Source organism: Acartia tonsa, chromosome 14, assembly GCF_053477335.1.
Source record: "Acartia tonsa isolate MP-2025a chromosome 14, ASM5347733v1, whole genome shotgun sequence".
In the NCBI taxonomy this organism is placed as follows: Eukaryota; Metazoa; Arthropoda; class Copepoda; order Calanoida; family Acartiidae; genus Acartia; species Acartia tonsa.
The window spans coordinates 31,997,282-32,017,677 of record NC_137273.1 but is presented as its reverse complement, the minus strand read 5'-3'; the positions used below and the strand labels follow the sequence as shown (position 1 = coordinate 32,017,677).

Here is a 20,396-nt window from a genome sequence, read left to right as displayed (position 1 = left end):
AGGCCGTTATTGACCAATGGTAAAATTTATAGTGGCCTCTCATTGGCTAATTTTTTTTGTTACGTCATATTTTTTGCACCAATACTCACAGCATCCTTCTTCTGATTTGTTGAGCTTCGCCTTTATGGATGTTGTAATCCTTAGTTATTTTTTTGATACTATTTATTTCACTCATACCTAAAAATAGACCACCGAGCCAAACCAAACCTCCCAAAAACGTCAAATTGGGGAGGGAAAAGGGTTGCTTAATTCCCCCACTCCCCCAAAAAAAATCCCAAACTGAAACAAGCTTAGATGTCATTGACCCACCCGTCCCCCAAACTTTGAAGAAATTAACATATTTCTATCTCTGCGGGAGGGGAAAGTTGAATTCACCCTCCCCCAACGCAAGTGCCCCTAGAGGCGTAGCCGCTAGTACCAAATTAAATTAAAAGCCATCGTGACAAAAAATGCCTATTTTAAGATTAAAACTAAAAAATCCATTTTTATTGACGCAAAATGTTGTTATATAAAAGTTTACCAAAAAAGTATTTATATATTTGTATAAATTTTTCAGAAAAATACAATTATCAGTGAAAATTGTTTATTCAATTCCTCTTGGTATGGTCTGATATAAAAACATAAATTCTTTCCCAGTATGGCTTCGAAACCGATTAAAATCTACTGGAATAGAACCAGTTCTCAGCCATACTTAAAAATTATGTATAGCATGGTATTGCAGACAATTTTCCACGAATGAAAATAAAAATTATAAAATTAATACCAGTTTTGTTAAACCGAACCTTCGGCCCCTCGGGACCAACAAATCTGGTTTTTAATCTCACCAATTTTTCCTTTTTAATATCCGCGGAAAGCTGTCTATGATATGATGCAGTAAATAACTTTTAATATTCCTTTAATAGTAGTGATCTTAAGGGATAAGACAATGAATGATAACTTGATGTACAATTCTAATCATAATAAACTGAATTACCCCTTGCGTAGATTAAATTTATGATAAAAGTTTGGAAACTCAAGGTTTTTAAAGTACTCACAGATTTACATTCCAATGTTCTATCTCTCCCAGTTTGACAGTGAATCAATTTTGCGATAAATTATCATAAAATTTTCTTTCAAACTTTAAAATAAAATTTTGTTTCTTTAAATTCTTTTTACGGATGTTGCCACCCTTTTATGTTTCTATATCAAACCATATCATTTAATTAAAAAGAGTGAATTTAAAGAGATTATTAGCTGTGTACAAAAAAGAACATAAACTTTAATACAAAAAAATGCGGAAAAACAAATTATTATGGACAATACCTGCCACTTTAGTTATATCAAGTTTGTGCACTGTAGCAGCTCAATCAGGAAATAATATTTGTCACATTCAACTTTGTGTAACCAAGTTATTTATTGCATCGATTGCTATTGCTGTCCGCCGATTTTAAAAGGAAAAAATTATAAGATTAAAATTGTCTGTAATACGATGATTTACATGATTTTCAGTATGCCTAGGAACCGGTTCTAATCCAGCAGATATTATTCGGTTTTGAAGCCATACAGCAAAGCTTTTCTTGGTTTTATCCTTTTTTTCTGATTTATGAAAAATAAAAGACAAATTTGTTCACCTCCCCCAAAAAAAAGGTTAAATTTTGGAAATTGATGGCTTGTAGAACCGTTTAAGAGATCTTTTTTGACAAGCTCACATAGATTCAAACTATAATATGAAAAATAAATGACAAATATTGTACAGAAGATGTTACACAATTCCCGTGTAAACTTATTGGCCTCACAAACCTCCAGGTAAACTTATTGGCCTCACAAACCTCCAGGTAAACTTATTGGCCTCACGAATCTCAAGGTAAACATATTGGCCTCACAAATCTCCAGTCAAACTTATTGGCCTCACAAATCTCCAGGTAAACTTATTGGCCTCACAAACCTCCAGGTAAACTTATTGGCCTCACAAACCTCCAGGTAAACTTATTGGCCTCACAAACCTCCAGGTAAACTTATTGGCCTCACAAACCTCCAGGTAAACTTATTGGCCTCACAAACCTCCAGGTAAACTTATTGGCCTCACAAACCTCCAGGTAAACTTATTGGCCTCACAAACCTCCAGGTAAACTTATTGGCCTCACAAATCTCCAGGTAAACTTATTGGCCTCACAAATCTCCAGGTACACTTTTCTAGTGGTGCAGCTATTCTATAACTAGGATAGGTCTGTGTCACAAAGTTTTTCTACAACTCATCCTTCATTTGGCAATAAATGTATTATGATGGATATATAATCCAGACAACTAACTGGTAGAGACCCTTTTCGTCTTCTAGCAAATTGCTTTCTGTTCTTACTGTTTATTATAATGTAATTTTGTACTTTGCTCCTAATTTTATTTTGTTTAATTTAAACGAGTAGAGAGATTACTCAAGAGAGATAATGTCTAATTGAACCAATAGCAGGAGGGTGTAAGAACATTTACCACCTGTCATTTTGGTTGAATTAAACTGAAATTTTCTACTTTCAACATTTGAGTTAAGATAGATCTGTCCTTTCAACTTTTACTGGGATCAAGTCCATCACATGAAGTACTGCCTTTATATTGTTGTTTCACATCTATGTTTTATCTGTGCTTTAATAATAAATATGCTTTATCTATTGCAATCGTTATAAAGTAATAAAAATCCCTTTATGAATTTAAAATTAAAACAAAAAAATAATATCTCATTTACTAAGTATATTTGCGATTACTTTTATTTAATGAAATCTTCCAATTTTTAACATGTACAAAACGGCCTGCTTAATTGCTTCAAGATCCATGTCAGATCTATATAGGAAATAAATGTCTATAAACGAGCTCAAGTTTTCCAAGGAATATATGATTAAAACTCATAGTGCTCCAATAATCCATAATAAACTCTCATTGCCCAGAACGATAAGACCCATTATTTTACTTTATTAAAAACTAGCGGCTTCGCCCCTAGCCTCTAGGGGCTTTGCCCCAAGAAAAAAAATAATTTTCTGCACCAGCACCAGCAGCACCAGCTGCACCACCTGCACCAGCAGCACCAGCTGCACCAGCAGCACCAGGAGTATTTTTTGGGGGGGGTAAATTTTCATTTTTGGGGGGGTTGGGGGTGTCCCACCCCCCAAGAAAATAGCTTAAAACCACCGCAGGACCAATAGGTATATACCCTGAAGAGTAGAGCCCATTCGGTTCAGTGGTTACCGAGATCTTAAGCTTCAGACGGACAGACGGACAGACGGACAGACAGACGGACAGACATCGTTCTACTTTGTATTATAGATAAATTCATTTTTTTCATTTCATGTTGCTATTTACCTTATATTGATGTATTTAATTTCTAATCATAAAAAAGAAAATTTAAATTTATAATATGATAAATTTAAGAAAACTATGTTTTAAAAGAATTCGATTGTGGCGACATTTTGTGTGTTCAAATATTAAACTAAAATTGTAATCATCATCATTAACCCTTTGGTGATGGTAATGTAAAGAAAAAAATATAATTTTAAAAAATCATTTAAATTATTAAATATTTACTTTCTTTTAGATAGTAATGCCGGGTGAGGAAAATAGATTTATTGAGAAATAGATATGCATATAGAAAACTAGCCAATAGGGAGATAATTATATCGAGCCAACTCTAGTACTTCCAATATACATGATTTATATTCTTTAATTCGTAATTTGTATCTATAAACATTTAAAATTTTTAAATTCATAGTTTGTTTAGAATGAGTAAAAAAGGACATAGTTTTTTTTTAATTTTGTTCATATAAAGAGTCAGGAGCAAATAGACGCATTTCTTAAGATATAGCTTTTCTCACGTAAATTATATCGTGTAAAAATTTATTTTCTGGTTTAGTGTAAAGCACATTACAAATCCTTTAATAAGTCAGCTATTATATGAATAGTTGAATTCGGGGATTTTTTTTCCGTCAATTCATGTTGCTAATATAAGTCATTGGGTAAAGTCATAGGAGGGAGGGAGAGGTGTATCGTTATAATAGCTAGCTGGAAGAAACATTTTATCAAGATATACATAAATATAGTAACAATATCCACGTATATTATAAATTCCTTTTCGTTTACATGTTTTATAATTGTAAGTAATCATGAAATATCAGGAGGATTGATTTTTCATTTCCGTCAGTAGGATATCAACTTTTTTCTGTAGCAAGCTAGACACATAACAATCTTTCCCGATTTTGTATTACTTTTGCGGAACATGATTCCAGTTACGTCATTTTTTTCTTTCCCGAAAAAGGGAAGGGGGGAAGAAAATCTCTTCTAAAGAGAAGGGTAAAAACCCCTTTTCTCCCATCTCTTTTTTTCTTCCCCCCTTCCCTTTTTCGGGAAAGAAAAAAATGACGGTTAGTGCGGCCAATAAAACATGGATCCTTTAATCAAAATGGCAGTTGTGAGCAGGGAAAACTTTGGAAACACCCACCGCCTCAGTGGCAGTAGTCATTTTGCGATACCATTGAGCCGGTGGGTGTTTCCAAAGTGTTTCCCGGCTCACCACTGCCATTTTGATTTAAAGATTGCTATTAGGTGAGCCGCTCTAAAAATTTGCTGACTAGAGGCATCATCAGTAGCATCGCTGTGATATAAAGCTCAAGCTCTGTTTGTAGATCTACTTGTCTTACATACTAACATCATATTAATCCCGTTACCAAGGAGGGTGTAGGACAATGGACTGTAATAAAACTGTCAAATAAAGTAAAGGAATACATTATCTCTCATTTGTTGGCTTAAAAACTTTTTGGGTTTAATTTGCTTTATACAGTGTGTTTTTTTTATGAGAACTTTTTTGAAAGCAATTTTACCCCACTTATAGTTATCAGAATTTAATGATTAAAGGACGCCTGCAAGAAATAACACGCTTTAACTGCTGAAAGACTGCCACAAGAAGACCCAATACCCCAAATCTAAAGCCTTCAGCTTCAATAACAAAAAAGTTCTAGGCATTTCAAAATAGCATTTTATGTACAATGGAATTTTTGAAAGATTTCCAATGCTCATAAAAGAAAAAACAATATTAAATTACGTCGTCTAGACACAAAATTATAACCTTATCTTTGTCAGTAACTTAGATTGCCTGTAACTGATTACATTTTTACAATAAAAACACTACATTTCATTGTCAAAATCTATGAAAAAAATTCGATTTAAATTGCATTTTTAAACGAAAATCATAGCGGAAACAAAGGGGTAAACTAATACAAGCTTAGCTGTGATTGGTTGTTAAGCTGATTCAGCCTTCTGATTGGCTACAGTACATTCGGTACAACGCAAGTAAAACTTAATTTTTTTTAATGATTTTGACTATAAAAATGGGTATTTTTATTGTAAAAATATAATTACTTACTGGAAACCTAAATTTATGACAAAAATAAGCTTATAATTTTGTTTCTAGGCCACATAGTTTAATTTCAAAGTTTTCAACATGAGCATTGCAATTCTTTCAAAATTTTCATTGTACATAAAATGTCATTTTAAAATGCCTAGAACTTTTTTGTTATAGAATTTTAGCGCATTTTTCTTATGCTCAAATAATCAACCTTTTGCAAGAATGGCTGCCAAACACTTCAAAGTTGAGATATAGAGCTAAAAATGTATACAGATACTATTAGGGACATGTACTAGAACATATCAAAGTTTGAAGGTCATATCTCAACCAGGGAGGGAGTACTGGCCCCCCAAAGTCGACTACAGAAAATTCTTTTTTTTAAGAAAAATGCGCTAAAACCATTTTTATATGTTGACACCTAAGTTTTGAAATTTAGATTTTACTGTACTTTTTAAATAAAAACTGAGATATTTTTTTGTTGTTCTATTAATTGCCTTAAAAAACGAAGAAAATAAGCCATTAATCATTAAATTCTGATAACTATAAGTGGGGTAAAATTGCTTTCAAAAAAGTTCTCATAAAAAAAAACACACTGTAGTTAGTCTATACTAAGAAGTAGAGTCCAAACTTTTCCATCATTGATTTTTACCTAATTTATCTATCAACAATTATGGAGTATACTGATTTCTTCCATTGTCCCATTGTCTTTTTTTGTAAGCTTCTTTTATCCACCTTATTTCTCTCTTTCGTTGAATGTTATCGCTCTTGTTTTTATGATTTTTAAATGAAAAGGTTTTCATGTTTTTATGAGTTGAGTTTGCAAAATAAATATATAGTTGGGTAAATAAGTTTGATTTTCTTTCATTTAAAGCTATGTGGGAAATGTCGTGCTCTTGATTGCTGTTGAAGATACCTGAGATTTTCATTGAATTTGCCTATGATCATGAGCATCTGTCTGTCGGCTATGCCCAAAGAAATAAACCTTATTTTTTTAAGGTTTCATGATTTTCTTTGAGTTCTGCATATGCTTTTTTGCTATGCCAATTCAACATCTGCTTTATAACTAACTTTGTTATTGTCCATTCCATGATTTTTGGTGCTTCACATGTTAATTGTAAAACGGTAAAATCGCTATAAATGCCGAATTTGCAATATGATTTAGAGCTATGCGGATGGTTGTTTGCAATGCTTTTATAAATACTTGTTTCTTTTAGGGTGACCTGTGTTTCAACCGAACAGAGTTGGCTGTGTACGAAGGAAAATCTTTACCTAGAGACCAGGTAGGGTTTTTTTTCCAGAAACCAAATAATCCGTGGGATTAAAACGAGTTCTAGGCCATACAGAAAAATTATGTATAGCATCTTATTATATCAAGTTTAAATAATAATGTACAATCACAATAATACAGTATTTTAAGATAAATTAGCGTCTTCCACCTTAGCATTTAAGTGATCGGTATTTCTAAGTGGTAGGGAAAGAGTAAAAATACCCTTAAACCACCTAAAAATAAATAGCCTAAAACAATTCTAAAAAGTATGGAAATGAACAACTCAAGCGGTAATATGTTGATAATGTAAATAAATACACAAGTTGAATAGATAGATAATTGTTGCATTAATTAGTTCTACATAATTTATTTCATCACAATGCAAATTTGTTTAAAAATGTTAAATGCCACATTATGTTAAATTCTTAAAAGCTTTGTTATGTTTAACAAATGAATAATCATCAAAAGACCAATTAAATGCAGTGGCGTGCACAGGTTTCAGCCAGGGGTGTGTGCAAAGCACAACTGTAAATTTTGATCCACCCAATTGAGTTTTTGACAACCACCTTATACCAGATATAGATATGCAAAGGTCAGGTTTGTGTAAGCCTTGAGTTAAAATCAGATAATCAGTTAGGTGATATAGGAATATACACAAAAAATGATATACATAATGCATATCCTATTAAGCTTTTTAGATAGTTACGTTTTAGATGAATAAGTTAGATTTTGAATCAGGGCAGGGGGGGGGGGGGCAGTTACAAGCCTAGAGTATGCTGTTGACATTCCCCCAAACCAATTTGGATGGGAATGTGGTAATACGGCAACAGACGGACGGGTAGTTTACAGAATTGCTACGCAGTGGCTTATCATGACAAGCCTTCTGCACTAATCCTATTATATCACCATTTACCTCATGACCGCCGGTGACCCCGTTGCGCAGCGGTCAAACTGGCCTGGCTAAATATGGGGAGGGGCACGGACACGCAGCTATCACGCGCCCCTCACGCAACTATACAACCGGGAGGCGCTGCCTCCCCTTTTACCACAGCTACCCCCACAGGCTGTCTACCGCCGTGGGCTACGCCCTTGTGTCCCACACCCCCTTCAAACCTAACCTATTGTTATAATCTGTTGTATATATATATTAAACATCCATTGTAAATGTATTCAGTTAAATATATAATTTCTGTATGACTAAATCCTGCTAGTTTGTTTTGGTAGAATACTTCAAGGCTAGGGCTCGTTGGATTCGAACTCGCAACCGGTGAGCTGAAACGCTTCGGCTTACCACATCTTGGTGTCAGCGTGTTTCAATCGAGCCCTACAGAAATTAGCCTATTCTACCTCTGATTGGACCCTTTTGCAAGTAAGGGGACAGTCAGCTGCCAACTGAGAAGCCAACTGACCCGTGAGACGGCCTTTTTAGGTCGATTTTCCATCATTTGAACGCATTATGTAGGCCTCTGGCCTACGGCAAGCAGATTTAGCCTGCTAAAAGCGCCAGTTTACGGCGTTTTTTCCGTACCGTGTAGGAGTAGCGCTAGGTAATCGGTAATCGGATAATTTAGCTCAGACGGCTACAAAACTGAGTCTAAATTGGCAAGTGTAGCTGGGACAAGCCCCAGGACACCCAGGCCAAACCTACGAGACGGACAGCTAGGTGCTGGTCTCCCTGAGAAGGCAATGTGTGGCTGCGAAGCTTCAGCACACAAGTAAGGCCTACCACTGCAACGGATAGCAGAATTTGAGCCAAAGGCACGGCAGGACGGGACATTCCCTGCCGCTGCCTCCCAGGATTCGAACCCGAGGCGCTGCAGGAAGGGCCATTCCCTGCCGCCATCTTTCGGGATTCGAACCAGCGGCGCTGCAGGACGGGACATTCCCTGCCGCCGCCATCCATCTGACCCTTGCAGGACGGACATTCCCTGCTGCCGGTGCTTCCAGAATCACACCTAGAGCTCCTAGTGATAACTACACATAAGTGTGTATAAATGTCAACCAAGTGATAAAAAGAAATATAAAATTGTTGACCCAGTGATAATTGATAAGCTCTAGTGATTCGAAACTACAGTCTAAGCCACCACCAGCGGTCTACACACACACACACCATGGTAAGCGATACTACCATAGCTGCGGTTCGGCCACCGCCGAAGTTTCTGCCGACCCCAGCCGAGCGGGAGGCCCCCCTGTCTCCAGGGCAGGACCTCCACTTCCCCTGCCACATCAGGGTGAGGTTTCCTACTCCTGACCCTGCCCAGCACGTACAGGTTGATGCCATGGTAGATTCTGGCAACCGTGTACCAGGGTCTGCCGTCATTTCTGAACACCTCATGCACGCAATGGGCATGCAGCGCATGTTGGTTCCAGACAACACCCAAATCCTGACTGCTAATGAGGAAGGGCAGCCCCTCCAGGTAATTGGAAAATTATATGAATTATATATGGCAGTTTCACACACTCTTATACTCCATCTGTACCACGTGACTGTGGTACGGAATCTCTCACACCCTCTGAACCTAGGAGGGTATTTTCTCAAGGAGTTCGGAACTAGGCTCTGTTTCGACATGCAACCCCCCTGCTTGTGGGTGCGTGGGGAGTTTATCCCACTCCGTGGCGTCCCCATCGACCGGGAGACAGCCGAGAGAGAGTTGAGTTACGAGGGGCCTCTGCCAGGCCCACTGCCAGAGCAGCCGCGTGTAGTTGAGAAAGGCACGCACTGGGTGGATGCTGCGCTAAACGCCCACAGGGGGACCAACCTGCTAGCCATGGGGTTGCCCCCAGTGCCCAAGGTGCCTCTGGAGAACCTGCCAACGACGTTCCCCGAGATTTCCAGCCCTCCAGAGCCAATCTTCTCCGCCGACACCTTCATCAACGGCCAGCCGTGTCCACCTGGCCCCCTCTACCTGGGGCCCCCAGCAATCCAACCGGCCAAGTCCGAGTCCAGGCCCGTCAAGTCGCGGTCTGATGCACCCGGAGCCACACTCAACCCCCAGGAATCAGCCTCTCCCGGCGCCGTGCCCGTCAAGTCGTGGCCGGACGCCCCCAGAGCCACGCATGGCTCTGATGCCTCAGCCTCTCCCAGCGCCGAGCCCGTCAAGTCGCGGCCGAACGCCCACGGAGCCCAGGCTGGTCCCGGCGCCCCGGCCTCTCCCAGCGCCGAGCCCGTCAAATCGTGGCCGGACGCCCTCGGAGCCACGCCTGGCTCCAACACCTCAGCCCCTCCCGACGCAGAGCCCGTCAAATCGCGGCCGGTGGCTCCCGGAGCTGAAGCTGACCCCGTGCCAGCCACGTACAGGCTAAGCGCTGTCACTCCAACTGATGGCCAACCACCCCAACTCCGTACGGCCAAGAGGGTGGTCCTGCCTGGCCGCGGTGTCATGGCTGTCCCTGTTGAACTAGTGGGGCACCGTACCAAGGATGCCATCCAACTATCTGCCCCAGAACAGAGGTTTGGGGAGTATCTTGTCATCCCAGAAGGCCTGTATGCCCACAGGCCTGGCTCCGCCAGCGTGTTCCGAGTGCTGGTGGTAAATGAGGGGGAGATGCCTCTCCTGCTGAACGCCGGCCTCCCCGTGGCTGGGGAGCTGGTCAAGCCCGACATTCTGGAGGTTTCTGACAAGCCTCCCCCTCGTATTCATTCGTTCCAAGAGCCTGTTGAGCCCCCAGATATGCAGGAGCTGTGGGCAGCCCTTGAGATGGAGGAGAACGAATTTCTGCGCAAGGACCCCCTGCTCAAGAAGGAGGTCTGGACCATGTTGTCAGAGTACAGAGACGTCTTCTCAAACTCTACCCCCGGCTGCACTGATGTAGTAGAGTTACAGCTGCGCCTCAAGCCAGGGACCCAGCCGATCCGCCAGAGATTTAGGGATCTGAACCCGCGGCAGGAGGCTGAGCTGGAGAAGCAACTGGACACCTGGCTGCAAGAGGGAGTCATAGAGCCTTCAGACTCCGCCTGGAGCAGCCCCCTGGTGCCCATCAAGAAGAAGGACGGGAGCACCCGCTGGGCCGTCGACTACAGGGCCCTCAACAAGTGCCTTGAGCTGGACAGCTACCCCTTGCCCAGGATCCAGCAGCTGGTAGAACGAGCGGGAGGACACCGCGTCTACAGTGCCTTAGACGCGGTGGCTGCGTACTACACCATCCGAGTGACCGAGGACAGCCGGCCCTGCACCGCCTTCACCACCCCCAGAGGCTTGTACCAATGGAAAAGGATGCCCTTTGGCCTAGCTACAGCACCATCTGTCTACTCCAGATTCATTGCAGGAGTCCTGAACCCATTAGGCACGGCCAACCTCCAGTCATATCTTGATGACGTCCTGACCTTTCACCAGGATACCTGGGCCCACCTGGCTAGGCTCCGGGAAGTCTTGGAAGCCCACCGCAGGGGAGGAATCCGCCTCAAGCAAGCCAAGACCAAGCTGTTTCGAGCCAAAGTGGACTATCTGGGCCACACCCTCAGCCGTGAGGGGATAGCCATGCAAGAGGATTATATTGACCTCATCCTTGACTGGCCGGCCCCCATCACCCCCAAGGACTTGCTGGCGCTCCTGGGGTTCTTTGGCTACTACCGCCTGTTCATCCCAGAGTATGCCGACCTCACCTACGAGATGAATTGGCAGAAAACGGCCAAGACACTGACCTGGACGGCTGAGATGGAAGCCCAGCTGCTACAGCTCAAGGACAAGTTTCGCCAAGCCCCCATCCGAGCGCCACCCAGGTTTGACTTACCGGCCGTGTTCCAGCTCACCACAGACTTCAGCAGCCGCGCCATCTCTGCCATACTCAGCCAATGCCAGGACGGCAAGGAGAGGCTTATTGCCGCCGTGGGGCACAAGACAACCGACCCCGAGACTCGCTACCCGTCCTGGAAGGGAGAGATGGCCGCCATCATGTATGGAATTCGGAAATTCCACGGCATCTTGTCCTACCGTAGTTTCCAGATTAACACTGATTCCTCAGCCTTGCTACAGATGAAGTCGCTGAACACATCCACAGGGATGGTGGCCCGCTGGCAGGAGGAGCTAGCGGCCCTAGATTTCACTGTCTGCCATCGTCCTGGCACCCAGAACACCAATGCTGACGCCCTCAGCCGCCGGGAGGACAATAATATGCCGACAGCCACCGCCGAAGAATTAGCAGAGCAGGCTGAGTACATTCACACCCTTTGCCAGCTAGGGGAGCCCGCAGCTGGCAGGCCCTCTGCAGCACGGCTGGACCCGGCCAGAGTTTTAGAGGCACAGACACAGGATCCCCTCTTGCTCCGTGTCCGCCAGTGGGTGGCCGACGGCAAAGCCCCAACTAAGGCTGAGCTGCGAGGCAAGGAACGGGACAAGCAGCAGTACGCCAGCCGCTTCGCAGCCCTGGGACTCGACGAGCATGGCTGCCTCACCACCACCGACCAGACCCTGACAGGAGAGAGGACAAGATACCTGCTGCCTTCGGCCCTCCAGCAGGACGCGTTTTTCCTGGCCCATGGGACCCCCATGGCCGGGCACTTTGGGATGGACGCTACTTTTGCCCGCGTCGCCATGCATTTCTGGTGGCCCAACCTGTCCCGTGACGTCCGCCTGATGGTTCAGACTTGCCCTGAGTGTGTACAGAAGGTCACCAAGGAAAGGTTGAAGTTAGGGATACACGTGCCCTCCCGCCAGGGGTATCCACAGCAAGTCCTGTTTATTGACCTGGTGGGGCCCCTGCCAGAGACACCAGCCGGGAACCGCTACATCCTCACCTGTCAGGATGGGTTCAGCCGGTTTGTCAGCCTCTACGCCATCCCCAACAAGCGCACTGGCCACGTTCGGATGTCCCCTGAAGATCCACTCCGACAATGGGATGGAGTTTACTGGCCAGGTATTCAAGGAACTGGCCTCCAAGCTCGAGATTGGCCTGACACATCCACCGCCCTACAACCCGCAGTCCAACCGGGTGGAGAGGTTCCATCGGACGCTCAACACAGGCATGCGGCTGTTCCTAGACAGAGACGACAACAACTGGGAGCCACACTTGCCTGCCATTGCCTTCGCCTACAATACCAAAGCCTGCAGATCCACTGGCGTGACCCCGTTCCTGGCCTACTTCGGGAGAGAGGCCAAGCTTCCGGTGGACATGGTGCTCCGGCTGCCAGACACTGAGTATGCCTCAGTCCCAGCCAACGTCCAAGCTCTCCTGCAACGCTACCATGCCGTGTACGACGCAATCCAGCAGCGAGAGGAGGGAACCATCCGAAGGAGCGCGGCCGCCTACGAAGGCACGGCCAAGTACGAAGTTGGAGACCTGGTCTGGTATCTGGCCCCCCGCCTGGTGCCAGGGAAGTCAGCCAAGATTACCAAGAGATGGACTGGCCCTTGGAAGATAGTGAGACAAGCCACAGACGTCCATTATGTCATCAAACCTGCCTCTCCAACAGCCAAGATCTCGGAAATCACCGCGCATGTAGGCCGACTGCGCAAATACACCGGAGATGTAACTGTCCATCAGATTCCAACAGACATCCAAGGCGACCTGGACGGCGACGAGGACGCCACTGAGCTGCCCGCCGGAGCTGCGGCGCTGCCAGCTAGTGACCCAGGACAGTTCCCAGTGTACCAGCCGGCAGCCGCCGCCCCACAGCCTAGCGGCCAGGATCGCGACCCTGTAGAAGAGAACCTGCAGCACCAACCCAACGAACCACCGCCGCCGCTGCCAGCCCCAGAGCCACCTAGGGATGCCATCTGGAACCCTGATACTGACATGGAGCCCCTGCCGGCCAGCAGCGAGCCTGCAGGAGGAGAAGCGGCCACTGAGATGGAAGTGGCGGCCCCAGAGGGTGAAGCTGAAGCGATGTGTCCCCTGCTGATGACAGCCGTCCCCATCCGAGTGGGAGCTAAGAGGCCAAGCAACCTGGACCAGGCAGGCGCCCCATGGAATTTTACACGCCTTCCTCCATCGTTATTCCCCCCTTGGGAGCCTCCAGAGTGAGCCTAGGCCTCCGTGTCCAGTTACCAGCCGAGACAGAACTAGTCCTGCAAACAAGGCAAAACTTCCAACGACGGGGCCTGGCTGTCGCCAACCCACGGCTGGAAGCCAACCGGGAGTTGACAATTTGACAATGCTGATATCCAACCACAGCCAGACCGAGCAGCGAGTGTCCCGCGGAGCCTGTATAGCCAGAGCTGTCCTCCACCGAGCTGTGCCCCAGGAAGATGTTGTCGTGCGCAGACAGAGGCTGCCGTATCCCCAGGTTCAAGGTCTGGTGGCTCGGGAGCCCCGCAGCCCTTGAAGGGGAGGTTGTGGTAATACGGCAACAGACGGACGGGTAGTTTACAGAATTGCTACGCAGTGGCTTATCATGACAAGCCTTCTGCACTAATCCTATTATATCACCATTTACCTCATGACCGCCGGTGACCCCGTTGCGCAGCGGTCAAACTGGCCTGGCTAAATATGGGGAGGGGCACGGACACGCAGCTATCACGCACCCCTCACGCAACTATACAACCGGGAGGCGCTGCCTCCCCTTTTACCACAGCTACCCCCACAGGCTGTCTACCGCCGTGGGCTACGCCCTTGTGTCCCACACCCCCTTCAAACCTAACCTATTGTTATAATCTGTTGTATATATATAGTAAACATCCATTGTAAATGTATTCAGTTAAATATATAATTTCTGTATGACTAAATCCTGCTAGTTTGTTTTGGTAGAATACTTCAAGGCTAGGGCTTGTTGGATTCGAACTCGCAACCGGTGAGCTGAAACGCTTCGGCTTACCACAGGAACACCAAAGATGTTCCAGCTATCTATACTGCACTGTGCATTGATGGATGATCCTAGTAGCTACTTCAGACCAGTCCTTCTTCATAACTTGAAAGAATTGAGGGTAGATACCTTGCTGAGTTCTGGAAACAACTAGTAGATGTATTAAAAATAAATTAATATGTGTAGGCTGATTGGTATAGGAATTAATTCTTTTATCAGTTGAGTTGAATTGATTAAAAAAACAGACAAAGTTAATAATAAATTGTAATTGCTGCTTAGAAGTTATATAATCCTTATACTAAAGTAACAGGATGTCTAGGTGTTTGTGTGTCTGTGCGTCTATACCGAAGGATCTCACTAACCGCTGAACCGATCGGGTTCTCCTTAACAGGGTAGATTATCATGGATCCCAGGAAGTTTTATATCTATTTTAGGGGAGGGTACCACCACCCTTCCAAGAGAAATGACAAAAAAAATCGAAAATCTTTTAATATTCGGGAGACTTCAACGTTACATAAAGAGGTATCATAACATATAGCATTATCGTAGAGACTTTAACAAATAAAAACATTTAAAGTACCACAAGAGGCCTCTAGGGGCGTAGCCGCTAGTGAAGTAATATAGAAGTTTTATTAAAAATGTCTATTTACTTTTGTGCAAAATGACAAAAAAATGTACAAAATTACATAGTGTTAAACAATAATATTTTTTCTATTTAAGTAAGAGGATTATGTTCACTCTTATAATGTAAAACTTGTAACTAACTAAAATAATTCTCCCCATCCATTCCCCTCCTCTGGATGAACTAATAAGGTATATCCATGTTAGCAACCTTAATTGACTACAATTTTTCCCCTGTCATAATACCCACGTATATTCTATATCCAGTAATGTTGACTTTTTTATATACATTATATTTCCTCTAATACAAATGATTGAAATCTGTTCATATATTTTCTTCCATTTCCATATCACTGTATCCTTGTCTCGCAGTACAACACAAAGTTGGTTAAAAAATTAACCTTGTGAAAATATCTCAACATTTTTCTCTGGGCCAGCAAGGCGAATTTCATTTAATGTTGCAAAATTGTATTATCTCCATAACGATAAACCAACTCACCCTCTGCTTCCTCACCCCCCCCCCCCCGCCCTCCCTAAATATTTGAAATTTTTAAAAATTACTTTAGATATTTTTATGAACGAGGGAGGGTTGGGGGGATTATTGGGGAGTTATGAAAAAACTTTAAAAAGTATTCTCCAAAATTTTAAAATTCAATGTAAGGCTTAAGAATTAAAAAAAGAACTTTAAAAACTAAAGCACAAATAAATTTGTTAGGTTTATATATGTATATATAAAAAAAAATTGAGTGGGGGGGGGGGGGTGTTAAAATCTATAGGAAAACCACAAAATTTGGTGGTCATAGAAACCACAATAAAAATGAATAATCTTAGAGTTTTCGGGAATTTGGTTACCCAACAAATTTAATGTACTGGAGGGGTAATTTGTTTATCCTCATTGGGAATGTTCATCGATTTATCGTCCATTGTCATATCCCTTAAGATATCTGTTAATAAAACAAATATTATTACAAGCCCACATTAAATTAAATCTATTTTTTATGCTTTTGTAAAATATCCTTGATGATTGCTTGAAAGAAAAAAAGTTTTTAGTAAAAAAGTGAAATGATGAAGTTAATTTTTATGTCAGGCAGAATAATTCTTGTCGTCGGTCTCTTGGCGGATTATAAACCATTTAATAAAGGAACAGGATTTCTATCTTTGTGTGTATGTAAAAATCTCAAACTGATATAGTATTCCTTTACAGTGAAGCCTTTCTTAGGCTCATGGAAGGTTTCTAACTATTTTGGGAGATTTTATTTTCATTTTTTTAAAACTAAAATTAAAGTCCTTCCCCCCTTATCCATCAAATATCCCTAAATGCCTCTAGGGGTGTAGCCACTAGTATGAAATAAGGAAATAAATTATTTTTGTTTGTTTTTCGGTCCTGGCTATCTCATTTTAGATGTAAGAAGCTGAAAATTTTAACTACTGAAATGATGAAGTTCTTTTTTAAAAGCTTACCATAGGTCCCAGGATGGTTTTATGCTATTTCATTGTTATATTAAAACCATTTCAGGGTTTTTGTCTACCTACTTCTTTTCCCTTTAATTACATAGCCCCTAGATGCTAGGGGGGCGGCTGCTAGTAGACTATATATAGAGTAATTGCGCTACTAAGATAAATTAAAATACTAGACGACAATTGTTGAAAAAAATCAAATAAAAACACTATAAATTAGAAAAAGTATTTGGCGCTAAAATCTGTCTTACTAAGAATTGTTGGTTGTTATTACTCATGAAATTTAGTTGTGTACAATACCAAGTAAATATTACAGACCTTTGCTACCATTCAGGGAACTAGGGATAAGATTTTATAAACAAAAAAGTCAAATTTCTTGGAACTGTCCCTCAAAAAACAGAGTATCCCTAATCTTATTTTTCTTAAAAGCGAAGCTTTTGTCATTAGAGTCAGTTCGTCCGTTCGTAACGGTTAACTCTTTTCGTTAATTTACACATGTTAGAATTGTCCTCTCGATATCAAACTTTGCATAACTAAAACAATTAGGTACTATTTAAAAACCGTAGCATCTCTATAATCGTTACCAGAAAGTCCGTACGTCCATTGAAAACATGCTGATTTTTAACTTTTTGACACAATTTTTATATGACATGATTATGATAACTATAATTACTTAGTCTATATCTAAAATGCCCTAACCCTGCAGCGCTCTAACACAACATAATAATACAAAATACTTACCCCCTCTTAATTACAATTTAATCCAAAATAGTGGTTGAGGGGGGTTTTATGCTTCATATTTCAAAAACGAACAACATTTTTATGCGACATTTATATATCCTTTTTCCCTGAGAGAAAAAAATTAGCAGAAAAGTTGTATCTAAACAAAAGGATGAATTCTCAGGCAAAATTTTACTTCATTTCAGGGATCTTAAGGGATAAGACAATGGACGATAAATAAATGTACATCCTGCATAATGATTAACAAAATAAAACCTTATTGTAGTTTGAATTTCGTAACAACCAAACAATCAAAATATAATAAAAGTAAACAAAGATTTGAAGTCAACCAATGGGAGAAGCAATTTTTAAAATTTGGGCACTAGTCAAATTTACAGTCCAATGTCCCCTACCTCCCTGGCAAAATTCACAACACAACAAGGGATGGGGGACAATCCCAAAGTGTTTCAATATTATGTATAAATACACATTTAGCAAATTTATTTTATTATATTGGTATTTTTGTTTTATTTAATACTTTTTTTGTTTCTTGACGAAAAAATCTTCCTAAAATTTCTTTGTGATTAATTTAACAGTTTACTGTTTGTTACTGCTGCGCTATTTGAAGAAAAACTTGGGGTTGAAGTTTATAATCTAAGGGAAAAAATTTAAAGGTTAATTAATAAGGTCACCTTAAAAAATTTGTAAGGTTAGGACGTTTAAGTCCCAAGCAGCGATGGTTGATAACAAATTGGCCAAAAAGGGTAGAAATAACATGTAAAATAGATAAAGTATAAAATAAATTAAAAAGTTTAAACTGAATTAAAACTTTAATTTATTACACATAAATGAGCATATTTATTCTATTATAAAAGTAACAAGGTATTTGTTTGTCAGTTAAGATCTAACTAACCACTGCACTTATTAAATTCTCCATTGTTGGGAATCTTAATATATATCTTATTTAGTCCATAATTAGACTCAAAACTTTGGGTAGTTTTAGGCTATTTTCTGTCTCATGGGGTTAGGGGCTCATCCGCTAATCTTTTTCAATAATACAAAGTAGCTTGATGTCTGTCCGTCTGTCTGTCCCTTAATATCTCAGTAACCACTGAACCGATTGGATAATAATCTTCAGGGAATATATCTACTGGTCCTGTGGTGGTTTAAAGCTATTTTCTTGGGGCGTGGGACACCCCAACCCCCCCCCAAAAAAAAACAAAAAAAAAATCCCCCAAAATTTTTTTTATGCAGTTAATTTAAAATGTGGTGGTTGCAGCAACTGAGGTACTTAACTATCTCTTGGGGCAAAGCCACTAGAGGATAGGGGCGAAGCCGCTAGAATAAAATGATAGGCCCAATTTCTTAGATTTTCTTTGTTAAATTTCCACAGACATAAAACACGCCACCATCTACATATTTGATGTTTTAGCTACTCTATCAATTTCTTTATACATGCAATTTATATCAGGGATCTAAGGGATAACACGATATAAATTGATGTACATCCCCAATTTTGATACACAATATTACCCCTTCAATAGATTACAATTTATGGTTGCAACGTTTAAATACTCAACTAAATAAGGCAACCAATCCAAAATCACTAAAGTCCCCAAAATTGTTAATACAACGAATAGTAATTAGTGTAATTAACATCTCATTGTCCCCTCTCTAACTGAGTTTATATACAATAGGGTAACATTTTAAAAGCGTTTAGAGCTTGTATGTAATTTATAGGCTTTATTCGTCTATTTAGGCATTTAAGAATCATTCTTTCAGTTTCAAATATTGCATCTGGATTTCTGTTCAAGCATGCATCTACATAATTACAACTTTCAAAGCAAGCATATCCATTACCCCGTCCCGGATTTGAAAAATTTTGTTAAAATTTTTGCCCACAGCCAAAATATGGTTGATTTATGCATAAAAATGACCCATGCAAAATATTTTTTCTGTAATGCAAAAATTGCGACGGTACAAGCACTGCAAAGTTTTTAAAATCTGCAAAAAACCCTGTTTTTATGGCTTTTTTGGGGCTTTTGTACCATCCCAATTTTAAAGATTTTTACGAAATTTCAATTCGAGTGTGTTGATATATACCTGAAATTTACCAAAAAAAATGGGGGCAGTCTCAATTATAACATATGAAGGTGTAGCAAGTAATCTTCCAAATACAAAATTGTCAAATTGCATACATATATAATAGGGTTGGGCCGGATACTTTTTTGGATGGATATTGGATATCTGGCTGATTTATAATGCCGGATATCCGACATCTGGCCAGATATCTAGCAAATATCAGGTAATTTGGCCGGATATCTGGTTATTCGACCGGATATCCGGTAATTTGCCGGATACCAAATATGTTGCATTTTAAATCATCCAGATATCCGGTATCCGGCCAAAAAAGTATCCGGCCTACCTCTATTATATAAGTATGAAATTTGTTTCATACACAAAACTATCCCTTCTGTAGATTAAACTTAGCGGTTGAAACGTTTATACACTTAACTTAATAAACCAACCAATCAAAATTCAATAAAATTCTCAAAAATTGTTAACCTAATGAACTAGAAAAACAATTATAAAACTTTAAGGACAAGTGAAATAAAAAGTCCAATTTCCCCTCCCTCTCTGAATTATACCAGAGTGTACCAAAAGTCTAATAATAACTAGGGAGGCAGAGCACAATGGGCTGTTAATTACACTAGTCCCCGAAGTTTTAAAACTTTTTATTTGTTTGCTCAACAACTTTTTAGATTGTTTGAAATTTTAATTGGTTTAATAAGATGTTCCAACCACCTATTGTAATCAACAGTAAGGGTCTCCTGTAGATTAAGACTAGAAGTTGAAACTTTTAAACACTCAACTTAATAAATCAACCAAATAAAATTTACTGAATTTCCCCAATGTTTTAATCCAAATGTAAGAAAACACCATTATAACAATTTGGGGACTAATTTAATAAACAGCTCAACGTCCCCACCCTCCCTGAACTATACAAGAGTGTATCACAAGTCTAATAATAACTAGGGAGGGAGGGGACATTGCATTGGGCAGTTTAATACACTAGTCCCGGAAGGTTTACAATAACATTTTTTTTCATTTCTTGGCTCAACAACTTTGGAGACTTTTATTGAATTTTAATTGGTTGGTTCATTAGGTTTAGTGATCAAACGTTTCAACCACTATGTTTCCAACAAAAAAGGGTCAGTTTGTGTATCATCATG

General features: G+C 41.1%; 1 protein-coding gene across 1 annotated transcript in view; it reads left to right on the top strand.

Annotated features, from left to right (window-relative positions):
- Positions 1 to 554: 554 nt before the first annotated feature.
- The window catches only part of LOC145305418 (uncharacterized), a 58,144-nt gene continuing 38,302 nt past the window's right edge, over positions 555 to 20,396 (top strand). Inside the window, exons 1-4 of the mRNA XM_080147035.1 lie at positions 555 to 600; positions 1,211 to 1,350; positions 1,736 to 1,785; positions 6,574 to 6,639. Coding sequence (XP_080003161.1) covers positions 1,272 to 1,350; positions 1,736 to 1,785; positions 6,574 to 6,639 — 195 coding nt within the window. The 5' untranslated portion in view covers positions 555 to 600; positions 1,211 to 1,271. The remainder of the gene's footprint in view (positions 601 to 1,210; positions 1,351 to 1,735; positions 1,786 to 6,573; positions 6,640 to 20,396) is intronic.